This window comes from Salmo trutta, chromosome 13 (genome assembly GCF_901001165.1).
Source record: "Salmo trutta chromosome 13, fSalTru1.1, whole genome shotgun sequence".
Taxonomy (NCBI): domain Eukaryota; kingdom Metazoa; phylum Chordata; class Actinopteri; order Salmoniformes; family Salmonidae; genus Salmo; species Salmo trutta.
This window is the reverse complement of record NC_042969.1, coordinates 76885035-76897916: the sequence shown is the minus strand read 5'-3', so window position 1 is coordinate 76897916 and position 12882 is coordinate 76885035. Positions and strand designations below refer to the sequence as shown.

General features: G+C 43.3%; 1 protein-coding gene across 4 annotated transcripts in view; it reads right to left on the bottom strand.

The window, feature by feature from the left end:
* Positions 1–12882, bottom strand: part of fat3a (FAT atypical cadherin 3a) — a 357931-nt gene that overhangs the window by 3803 nt on the left and 341246 nt on the right. For 3 of the 4 annotated variants that reach the window (XM_029773664.1, XM_029773663.1, XM_029773665.1), the window contains 6 exons: positions 12175–12328; positions 7610–7883; positions 6774–7224; positions 6089–6202; positions 2939–2998; positions 905–940 (listed from right to left, as the gene is read on the bottom strand). In XM_029773664.1, the coding sequence (XP_029629524.1) occupies positions 905–940; positions 2939–2998; positions 6089–6202; positions 6774–7224; positions 7610–7883; positions 12175–12328 (1089 nt within the window). The remainder of the gene's footprint in view (positions 1–904; positions 941–2938; positions 2999–6088; positions 6203–6773; positions 7225–7609; positions 7884–12174; positions 12329–12882) is intronic. The other variant, XM_029773666.1, reaches the window with a different exon arrangement.

Sequence of the window (12882 nt, the reverse complement as noted above, 5' to 3'; positions counted from 1 at the left end):
TGTAAAATACAAAACAGAAACAAAGAACGGAAAGACAGACAGACAGACAGACAGACAGACAGACAGACAGACAGACAGACAGACAGACAGACAGACAGACAGACAGACAGACAGTACATGCATCAAAGGAAATTACAAAACAAAAGTGAGAAGCACTAAAAAGTAAAAAACAAATCTCAACAAAGCAACGTCAGTGAGGACAAACTCATTAAAAGCAGTAACAACAAAACAACACGCTCGGAGGTGGGATGCAAATGCAATGCAGTGGGAAGATCAAACATCACATGTCACAGGCAGCAGGCAAAAGCAAGTGAAAGTGAAAATTGGCCAAACTGAGGAAGAACGGCCACAAGGCGCATTGAAGAGTGAGCGGTTGTCATGGGAGATGAGCGAAGCCTCTTCACCCCGGCAACGTGCCAACTCCAAGGAAGTATCAGGGCTGCTCAGTCAGCACAACAACACTGTGACTGGGGAAAACACATGCTGGGGTGTGTGTGTGTTGGCAGGGGGCTTAGGAGTAACACACCACACAAACACAGTGAGCTGGGACGGAGACTGAGAGAGAGAGAGAGGAAGAGAGAGAGATAGGAAGAGAGAAAGTGAGTGAGAGAGAGAGAGGGAGAGGGAGAGAGAGAGAGAGAGGGAGAGGGAGAGGGAGAGGGAGAGAGAGAGAGAGAGAGAGAGAGAGAGAGAGAGAGAGAGAGAGAGAGAGAGAGAGAGAGAGAGAGAGAGAGAGAGAGAGAGAGAGAGAGAGAGAGAGAGAGAGAGAGAGAGAGAGAGAGAGAGAGAGAGAGAGAGAGAGAGAGAGAGAGAGAGAGAGAGAGAGAGAGAGAGAGAGAGAGAGAGAGAGAGAGAGAGAGAGGAGATGGATTGATGTGAGATGAAGAGAAAGGGGGGGGGTCACCTCTGTTGTAGCTCTGACCTTGATCCATGACTGACACTGTCAGGTGGGAGAAGAGGAGAAAAGAGAGCTTTAGCGTGTTAGCGTGTGTGTGTTTGTGTTATAGGTGCCAGACAGGTGTTTGCGAGGCTTAGGATCGGACCATCTGAGACTCCCATCCACCCGAATGTTTAATATATCAATGTATTTATGTATCGGTAATGTGTCCATTTATTTATGTATGTGTAATATGTCAGTGTATTTATGTATGTGTAATATGTCAGTGTATTTATGTATGTGTAATATGTCAGTTTATTTATGTATGTGTAATATGTCAGTGTATTTATGTATGTGTAATATGTCAGTGTATTTATGTATGTGTAATATGTCAGTGTATTTATGTATGTGTAATATGTCAGTGTATTTATGTATGTGTAATATGTCAGTTTATTTATGTATGTGTAATATGTCAGTGTATTTATGTATGTGTAATATGTCAGTGTATTTATGTATGTGTAATATGTCAGTGTATTTATGTATGTGTAATATGTCAGTTTATTTATGTATGTGTAATATGTGAGTGTATTTATGTATGTGTAATATGTCAGTGTATTTATGTATGTGTAATATGTCAGTGTATTTATGTATGTGTAATATGTCAGTTTATTTATGTATGTGTAATATGTCAGTTTATTTATGTATGTGTAATATGTCAGTTTATTTATGTATGTGTAATATGTCAATGCACATGTTGTGAGTAACACTGATTCAGCCCTGACCTTCTTGCAGTGGTGTAAAGTACTTATTAAAAAATACTTTAAAGTACTACTTAAGTCATTTTTGGGGGTATCTGTACTTTACTACTTATATTTTTTCACTACCTTTACTTCACTACTGTCACGTGTGCTCCCTCTCCAGCCTCACCAGGCTGCTCGTGATGGTGCACACCTGTCACCATCGTTACGCACACCTGCGCTTCATCAGACTCACCTGGACTCCATCACTTCCCTGATTACCTTCCCTATATATGTCCCTCCCTTGGGTTCCTTCCCCAGGCGTTATTGTTTCTGTGTCATGTCTGTGCGTTGTTCGTGTTTGTTATTTTGTATTATGTTGTGTTTATTTATTAAAACACTCACTCCCTGAACTTGCTTCCTGACTCTCAGCGCACATCGTTACAACTACATTCCTAAAGAAAAGAATGTACTTTTTACTCCACACATTTTCCCTTTCCCTGGTCCAATTCACACACTTATTAAGAGAATATCCCTGGTGATTTCTACTGCATCTGATCCGACGGACTCACTAAACACAAATGCTTTCTTTGTTTGTAAATGATGTCTGCGTGTTGTAGTGTGCCCCTGGCTGTCTTTATATAAATACATTTTTAAAAAGAACATTGTGCTGTCAGGTTTGCTTAATATAAGCAATTTGAAATGATTTATACTTTTACTTTTGATACTTAAATATATTTTGCAATTACATTTACTTTTGATACTTAAGTATATTTAAAACCAAATACTTTAAAACTTTTACTCAAGTAGTATTTTATTGGGGGACCTTTACTTTGACTTGAGTGTTTTTCTATTAAGGTATCTTTACTTTTACCCAAGTATGACAATTGGGTACTTTTTCCACCACTGCCTTTTTGTCAGACCCCTCCCCCATGAACCCCTGGTGTGTGTGTGTGTGTGTGTGTGTGTGTGTGTGTGTGTGTGTGTGTGTGTGTGTGTGTGTGTGTGTGTGTGTGTGTGTGTGTGTGTGTGTGTGTGTGTGTGTGTGTGTTGAGGCTTGACACTTCAATATATGGGTTAGGTATTTGATGTGTACTGAAAATATAAAGCCTACAGTATGTGTGTACTTTGAGTTTACATTACATGCAAGCCATGTATTTTACATCATGCCTGAAGTACATGATTTTAAAACCACAGCACTGTCATGGTATTGTCATGGAGAGCATTGGCATAGCATCTCATAGAGAGAGAGATAAGTGCAGGGAGAAGTAAAGAGAGCGTCAGAAGGATAGAGAGAGAGTGAAGGATGGATGAGACATGGTACCTTCATTTTCAATAGTGTCGACTGCATCATTGACCAGTCGAATGACGGTCACTATGGAGGCTTGTTGAAGAGAAGCAGAGGGAGGAGACACGGTTTGAGACACAGGAAGTTGACAACAGGCTGCCAGGAAGCAGAGCTACTATTGGCTGAAAATGGGATCAACACTAGAGACGTGTAGCATGGGAGGTGTCTGATCAAAAGCTACATATGGAACCAGACTTAGAACACCTACACTCTTAGAAAATGTTTTGCTATCTAGTACCTAAAATAAGTTTTTGGCTGACCCCATAGGAGAACCCTTTAGAAAAACCCTTTTTGGTTCCAGGTAGAAAGAACCCTTTCGGGTTCCATGTATAACCCTCTGTGTAAAGGGTTCTATCTGGAACCAAAAGGGTTCTTTCTACCTGGAACCAAAAAGTGTTCTACCTGGAACCAAAAAAAAGAAAAGAACCAAAGAACCCTTTAGGAACCTTTTTTTCTAAGAGTGTAGGACGGGACTAACACAGAATCTTTGTGCATTTGCTCATCCAAGTATTGGCGAGTATCCCCAGTACACACACACACACACTTGTACCAACACACACTCCAATTGACATATGTATACATGAGGTAGGGCTGTGCTCAGAGAAACGAGAGCTAGACTGTAAAATTATGTTTTGAAGATATTCAATGAAAATCAGATAAAAATAAAAATAACAACCAAATGGAGAAATGAAATGGAATGAACATAATAATGACATCACATCCACTGGAGCTGTCAGCTGAACTGATTCAGATTGTTCTGTGGCCTGATTGGCTAATATCAGAGTCAGATGTTATGTGAAATGTGATCATCTTGACAGTGAAGTGGTTCCATTAATTATGAATGAATGAAGCAACAATGTTGATATGTCAACATTGCATTTCAGCTATGTAGTCTAGTACATAGTAGCAACACACTATGATTATATAGATTCACCATGTGGATGTCAGTGATTTTTGCAGAATGACCTGAGTGATCCATGTTGATCAAGAAACAACCATTTATAGGCTAACTCTCTAAGTAAAAATAACTACTACTGACTTTTCCCCAATACCAAAACGCCACAAAAACAAAGCACAAGTTCCATAACAATAACAAAAACAACACAGCACAATATAACACAACACATTAACAACCACCTAAAACCCGAACTGGCTTCTGCCAACAATTGGAACTGCAATATCAACGACTACAACCATTGAAAGACATGGGAAAGAACAACATGTGCTTGAATGCGTGATGATGAAACAATGACAAGTTAACAAACACAACACAGCTGTGTGGATGGAAGCACAGTATTAATCCTCTTATGTCAGATGTCTGTCTGTGTGCACACTGTCACACTGTCACACTGTCACTTCCAAATGAAAACAACAATCTGACAGGTATGGAAATAATCTAACACACTGTCACACTGTCACTTCCAAATGAAAACAACAATCTGACAGGTATGGAAATAAACTAACACACTCTCACACTGTCACACTGTCACTTCCAAATGAAAACAACAATCTGACAGGTATGGAAATAAACTAACACACTGTCACACTGTCACTTCCAAATGAAAACAACAATCTGACAGGTATGGAAATAAACTAACACACTCTCACACTGTCACACTGTCACTTCCAAATGAAAACAACAATCTGACAGGTATGGAAATAAACTAACACACTGTCACACTGTCACTTCCAAATGAAAACAACAATCTGACAGGTATGGAAATAAACTAACACACTGTCACACTGTCACTTCCAAATGAAAACAACAATCTGACAGGTATGGAAATAAACTAACACACTGTCACACTGTCACACTGTCACTTCCAAATGAAAACAACAATCTGACAGGCATGGAAATAAACTAACACACTGTCACTTCCAAATGAAAACAACAATCTGACAGGCATGGAAATAAACTAACACACTGTCACACTGTCACTTCCAAATGAAAACAACAGTCTGACAGGCATGGAAATAAACTAACACACTGTCACACTGTCACATCCAAATGAAAACAACAATCTGACAGGTATGGAAATAAACTAACACACTGTCACACTGTCACTTCCAAATGAAAACAACAATCTGACAGGTATGGAAATAAACTAACACACTGTCACACTGTCACACTGTCACTTCCAAATGAAAACAACAATCTGACAGGCATGGAAATAAACTAACACACTGTCACTTCCAAATGAAAACAACAATCTGACAGGCATGGAAATAAACTAACACACTGTCACACTGTCACTTCCAAATGAAAACAACAGTCTGACAGGCATGGAAATAAACTAACACACTGTCACACTGTCACATCCAAATGAAAACAACAATCTGACAGGTATGGAAATAAACTAACACACTGTCACACTGTCACTTCCAAATGAAAACAACAATCTGACAGGTATGGAAATAAACTAACACACTGTCACACTGTCACACTGTCACTTCCAAATGAAAACAACAATCTGACAGGCATGGAAATAAACTAACACACTGTCACACTGTCACTTCCAAATGAAAACAACAGTCTGACAGGTATGGGGAAAAAAAACAATTCATTAAAATAACTGGATTAAAAAACGCGAAAAAAAACCTCCAAGAATGAACATGAACAGATTATATGAAACACATAAATCAAACAATAAAATTGAGGACAAATAAACTAACACACTGGATATCATTTGTTTCTTTTAGAACACAGCAGGAGTAAATGCATCTGTTGGAGAGAGGGTGTTAGGAAACAACTAACACTGTAAATTCCGGGGTTCCCTTAGTTATTGTTAATCACAGCATCTCTCTTTTAATGGCCTAACATCACACCCCCTCGACTCCTCCCCTAGTCCCCTATCTCTTAGGTGTTCGCAGATCTAAATGAACTGTTACTGACGCAATATGGCGATGGCGCGACCTCATCCGATGTGCTTTAGGGAGCTTCAGCCATATTGCTTTTAAATACAGTATCTGCTACCTCTGAATCTGCCGACACCAACGGGTAATGATAGGAGGTTTGGGGAAAACAAGACTAAGTTAAGTGTTGCTATCAGACCGGACGGCAGACTAGCTCACTGTCGCTATGGGTGTGGCCAGAAAGAGGCATGAGAAAGGAGGGGCATGTCTTACTGTTGTCGTCGCAGGAGTCGGAGTGGAAGGAGCTCAGTGATTGGACCTCAGAGTTGCTGCCCTTGTTGCTCCCTGAGAAACAGGTCATCTCTTCACCCATATCTACCATTTTACCTGCAGGGAGAGGTCAGAGGTTAAAGGTCAGGGCGTCTGAGGGCGGTGGGAGCAGGCCAGGGAGAGTTGGCCCTCAGTGAGGTTAGTCACTGAAGAACAGGCACGTTAGTACCAGGGCTGTCTTTGTTGTGGCACAAATCACACACACACACTTTGGCTCCAGTGACAACAATGCTGGCATCGAGAGTTAGATGTACCACGCACACACACACAGACACAGACACACACACACAGAAACACAGACTTTTGATTTGGGAATCAAAGCCAGCTCATAATTAGGATGGTCTTGATAAACTGAATGCGATGCTCTCTGAGTGTAGTTCTGTGTAACATGAATATGAATGAATATGGAAATGGGACAACAATGCACTACCCCTCAAGGGTTCCTGGAAAAGAGAATCACTTGGAGGGATACTCAATCACACAAACGGACATTTGAATATACAGTACGCATGAATACACACACACAAGACACCACAAACACGCATGAACAAAGACTGTACCACACACAAACAGGTTCAAACACATCACACTAATACATAACTATGTCCCCCCACCCACACACACTGACCCTCGTCGCTGTCCCAGGGGCTCTTGTGGATGGAGTCACAGTCAGAACGACAGGGTGAGACAGGTGGCAGGTTGGGCGCCACGCTACACACCACCACCCCCCTCCGCGCCGTGCCTCCCAGAATCCTGGGTGACTCTGGGTGGAAGGTGCTCATCTCAGTGTGTTCCACGCCTCTCCCGTCCGCCATCTTCTCCAGCGTGGACCGCGGATCGCCTTGGAAACAGGGTGTGTATGCCATGGGCCTCACAGGTACCTGGGGCGGGCCAAGCATCCCAGCTCCACCACCTATCACCGTGGCGCACAGCCCCGCTTCGGCGTACAGGTTCAAGGGGTCTCCCGGCGTGCAGCGCAGGGTCTTGAACTGAACCCCGTTGGCCTTGTTTAACAGAGCTGCTGTTGCTGGATCTTGGACCAGCGTCAAGTTGTTACGGGAGTAGTTCTTCTGGAACACCTGGAGACAAAATACATTTCTGCTATTTCTTGTAAAACAATATATAGGATTAAAGATGTAGGATCTTAATTTGAGCCAGTTTCTGAGTCAGGAAAATAATCCTGCAGCAACAGGAAATATGAATTAATGGGTATTATTGTAGGTGTTGATACATTTTTTATGGGAAAATCAAGTCTGCTATTTCTGTGGAAATTAGAAACTTCAGAAGCCTTTTTAAACCTTAAATACAATACAAGTTTTAAATGTACTACATCGCAGGACAGGGTGATCAACTTAAGATCCTACATTTGTAAAAGCAACAAAGGCTGAATTATTTGATACAATTTAAATATTTCATCGTAAAATAAAAACACACAATAATAATTAAGCAACACAATACAAATACCTTCTTACGGAAGGCGATGAAGAGGATGATTAGGGTGACGATGACGAAGAGGACAACAGCAATGCCAATCAGTTCTTCTTTCCCCACCATGGAGTGTCCAGCCTGCATGTCTGGTACCACCACGGGCCGCAGGCCACAGCGCTGGCCCACGAAGCCCGCCGTACAGTTGCAGTAGAACGAGCCATGCGTGTTGACACACACACCGCCGTTCTCACATTCTGCTTCGCCGCCCATGGCTCCGCCCCGCTCACACTCGTTTATGTCTTCCTCGCACCTGGAGAGGGTGAAGGGAGGAGGGGAGGGAGAGAAGGAAGACGAGAGAGGGATGAGAGGAGAACTTTGCTTGGTAATTCGTTTGGATAGTCTATACACTCCAAAAACTTGAGGTAGGTATCAATATATCTAAACCTCTGTCACTTCAGTTGGCACTTAAAACAAACTGTCACAGATAGTTTGTGGGACATTTAATAATTGCCTGACTAAAACTGATCAAGACTCTCCTTTCATTTGGAGGTGGGAGGAGAGAGATGTAGAGAGGGTGATAGAGGACAGCTCAGGGACTCCCAGGGTGTTTCTCAAAATGCAAACTACCGTGCTCCGAGCATGAAAATTGGAGCATGGGAGGGTTGGAGTATGAGTCCATATCAAAGTATGCGAAAGGGAGCATGGAGGGCACTTCTCGAATGCATACTCCGTTCGTATATATTTGAAGCTTCAACGGAAAGTATGCAAAGAAATATGACGCAACCACGTAAAAAATGAAGCAATGGCTGAAGAGAAAATACACTCTGACTTCGGTATGAAATGTTGCCTATTCACATCTCATATGTTGCCTGACTACAATATTTTATCTTGATACGTTAATAAATACATGCTGTGTTAATTTTTGCATGTTTACCTGCCTACGTACCGTATATAGCAAGCCCATAATAAGTAAACAGGGCTAACTGACTAGCTACTAGTACTGTTAGCTAGCCAGATAGCCACAAAGAATTGTTAGCTAGCTACCCACGAAGAATGGACATCTATCTTGCATAATATTAGTTTTACGTAATTTTTGCCTTTTTAACTAGCTAGCAAGCTAGATTATTACGATTCACAAATCTAGCTGATAATTATGAAGTAAAACATTTGCTTTGTGTATATCTTGTTTCGTCATTGTTGTTGTCATTGTCGTGGCTGGAAGAAGGTTCAGTGAATGGGGAGATACATCGTGAGGTAATACAGTAGGGGGAGGTGCAGCATGAGGTAATACAGTAGGGGGAGATACATCGTGAGGTAATAAAGTAGGGGGAGTGTGAGGTAATACAGTAGGGGGAGATGCAGCGTGAGGTAATACAGTAGGGGGAGATACATCGTGAGGTAATAAAGTAGGGGGAGTGTGAGGTAATACAGTAGGGGGAGATGCATCGTGAGGTAATACAGTAGGGGGAGATACATCGTGAGGTAATAAAGTAGGGGGAGTGTGAGGTAATACAGTAGGGGGAGATGCAGTGTGAGGTAATACAGTAGGGGGAGATGCAGCATGAGGTAATACAGTAGGGGGAGATGCAGCATGAGGTAATAAAGTAGGGGGAGTGTGAGGTAATACAGTAGGGGGAGATGCATCGTGAGGTAATACAGTAGGGGGAGATACATTGTGAGGTAATAAAGTAGGGGGAGTGTGAAGTAATACAGTAGGGGGAGATGCATCGTGAGGTAATACAGTAGGGGGAGATACATCGTGAGGTAATAAAGTAGGGGGAGTGTGAGGTAATACAGTAGGGGGAGATGCAGCGTGAGGTAATACAGTAGGGGGAGATGCAGCGTGAGGTAATACAGTAGGGGGAGATGCAGCATGAGGTAATACAGTAGGGGGAGATGCAGCATGAGGTAATAAAGTAGGGGGAGTGTGAGGTAATACAGTAGGGGGAGATGCATCGTGAGGTAATAAAGTAGGGGGAGTGTGAGGTAATACAGTAGGGGGAGATGCAGCATGAGGTAATACAGTAGGGGGAGTGTGAGGTAATACAGTAGGGGGAGATGCAGCATGAGGTAATACAGTAGGGGGAGATGCAGCATGAGGTAATACAGTAGGGGGAGATACATTGTGAGGTAATAAAGTAGGGGGAGTGTGAGGTAATGCAGTAGGGGGAGATGCAGCATGAGGTAATAAAGTAGGGGGAGATGCAGCATGAGGTAATACAGTAGGGGGAGATGCAGCGTGAGGTAATACAGTAGGGGGAGATGCAGCGTGAGGTAATACAGTAGGGGGAGATGCAGCATGAGGTAATACAGTAGGGGGAGATGCAGCATGAGGTAATAAAGTAGGGGGAGATGCAGCATGAGGTAATACAGTAGGGGGAGATGCAGCATGAGGTAATAAAGTAGGGGGAGTGTGAGGTAATACAGTAGGGGGAGATGCATCGTGAGGTAATACAGTAGGGGGAGATACATCGTGAGGTAATAAAGTAGGGGGAGTGTGAGGTAATACAGTAGGGGGAGATGCAGCATGAGGTAATACAGTAGGGGGAGATGCAGCATGAGGTAATACAGTAGGGGGAGATGCAGCATGAGGTAATACAGTAGGGGGAGATGCAGCGTGAGGTAATACAGTAGGGGGAGATGCAGCATGAGGTAATAAAGTAGGGGGAGATGCAGCATGAGGTAATACAGTAGGGGGAGATGCAGCATGAGGTAATACAGTAGGGGGAGATGCAGCGTGAGGTAATAAAGTAGGGGGAGGATGCAGCATGAGGTAATACAGTAGGGGGAGATGCAGCATGAGGTAATGCAGTAGGGGGAGATGCAGCAATGGGTAATACAGTAGGGGGAGATGCAGCATGAGGTAATACAGTAGGGGGAGTGGGAGGTAATACAGTAGGGGGAGATGCAGCGTGAGGTAATAAAGTAGGGGGAGATGCAGCATGAGGTAATACAGTAGGGGGAGATGCAGCATGAGGTAATGCAGTAGGGGGAGATGCAGCAATGGGTAATACAGTAGGGGGAGATGCAGCATGAGGTAATACAGTAGGGGGAGTGGGAGGTAATACAGTAGGGGGAGATGCAGCGTGAGGTAATAAAGTAGGGGGAGATGCAGCATGAGGTAATACAGTAGGGGGAGATGCAGCATGAGGTAATGCAGTAGGGGGAGATGCAGCATGAGGTAATACAGTAGGGGGAGATGCAGCGTGAGGTAATACAGTAGGGGGAGATGCAGCATGAGGTAATACAGTAGGGGGAGTGGGAGGTAATACAGTAGGGGGAGATGCAGCGTGAGGTAATAAAGTAGGGGGAGTGTGAGGTAATACAGTAGGGGGAGATGCAGTGTGAGGTAATACAGTAGGGGGAGATGCAGTGTGAGGTAATACAGTAGGGGGAGATGCAGTGTGAGGTAATACAGTAGGGGGAGATGCAGTGTGAGGTAATACAGTAGGGGGAGATGCAGCGTGAGGTAATACAGTAGAGGGGAGTGTGAGTCCTTCTCAAATGAAATGTTTTATGTGTTCTTCACACTTTCGTTCTCACAAGAACGTACTCAAGAGAACGCGGTCAGAGAATGCACTCGGAGCATGAGGGTGTGGAGCACGGTAGTATGCATATTGAAAAACAACACTAGTCTCATATGTTCACAATCAAATAACCAACACGCTGAGGTTGACTTTCCTGATCTTTCTCATCTGAAATTAAAATGGCTTTGATGATGGAACAAGCTGCTGGCGTGTGTGTATGTGTGTGTGTGTGTGTGTGTGTGTGTGTGTGTGTGTGTGTGTGTGTGTGTGTGTGTGTGTGTGTGTGTGTGTGTGTGTTTCAGCAAGTAATAAAAGCGTATAAGTGCATTAATTAGTGAGCTTGTGACTGTAGCTCATCCTCATTAAGACTGCCTGTAGCCTTGATTTCTGAGGCATTAGATATTGTAATGTAGCACAGTGGAACACCCCTAAACCCCTGGAGAGAAGGAGACAAGCAGAATGAAATGTCATATTTTTTTTATCTTTCAACTCTGAGTGAATCTTACAGGCTGCAGGCAGCTTGGGGGCTCTGCCTCTCCCGAGTCTTAGGCACTGCATCTCAGTGCTAGAGGTGTCACTACAGACCCTGGTTCGATTCCAGTCTGTATCACAACCAACTGTGATTGGGAGTCCCATAGGGCAGTGCACAATTGGCCCAGCGTCGTCCGGGTTAGGGTTTGGCCTGGGTAGGCCGTCATTGTAAATAAGAATTTTTTCTTAACTGACATGCTATAAAGGTTAAATAAAAAATATAAATTCTACTCATCTGCCTATCACTGTAGAGAAGAGCTGGTATATACTGCCACCCAGTGTAAATGATGAGGTATTGCATTCACAGTGATGTTATTTATGACATGCAATATATTATTTCCACTACTTGGGCCAGTAGGAAGCTGAACTGGTTAAAACAAACAGCTAATTTAAAAGGTGGGTGTTTATGTGTCTCTCTGTGTGTGTTAAAGGGTGTTCTATTCTGTGTGTCTGAGACAGTCAACTCCATGGGTTCAGGACAGGAGTGTGTTGGCGTGTACACTGTATGTTTACAGTGTGATCATTAGTGTGATAGTAACTCACGTGATGCCCTTGAAACCTCTCCTGCAGCTGCAGAGGAAAGCATTGCCGATGGCTTTGCACACACCGCTGTTGTGGCAGGGGTTGGGAACGCATGCTGTGATCTCAGTCTCACAGCGCCCCCCAGTGTACTGGGGACCGCAACTACAGGCAAAACCTGACACAGAGAGAAGAGAGGGAGAGACAGAGAGAAAAGAGATGGAGAGAAAAAAGTACATTTACATTTTAGTCATTTAGCAGACACTCTTATCCAGAGAGATGTACAGTTAGTGCATTCATCTTATGACAGCTAGGAGAGACAACCACACATCACAGTCATAGTAAGTACATTTGTCCTCAATAAAGAAGATAACAGCAGAGTCAGGGCTAGTACGGGGTCAAGTGTGTGTTAAATGAAGTATTCTGCATACAGGTGTAGTGCTACAATTGAACAAAGCATTCAGACCATCACAGCAGATTCAGAACACACACACACTCCATCACACACACACTCATTCTCTATCACACACATATACTCCATCACACACACTCCATCACGCACACACTCATTCTCCGTCACACCCATATCCTCCATCACACACATACTCCATCACACACACTCATTCTCCATCACACACATATACTCCATCACACACATATACTCCATCACACACACACTCATTCTCTATTCCACACACATACTCCATCACACACACTCATTCTCCATCACAC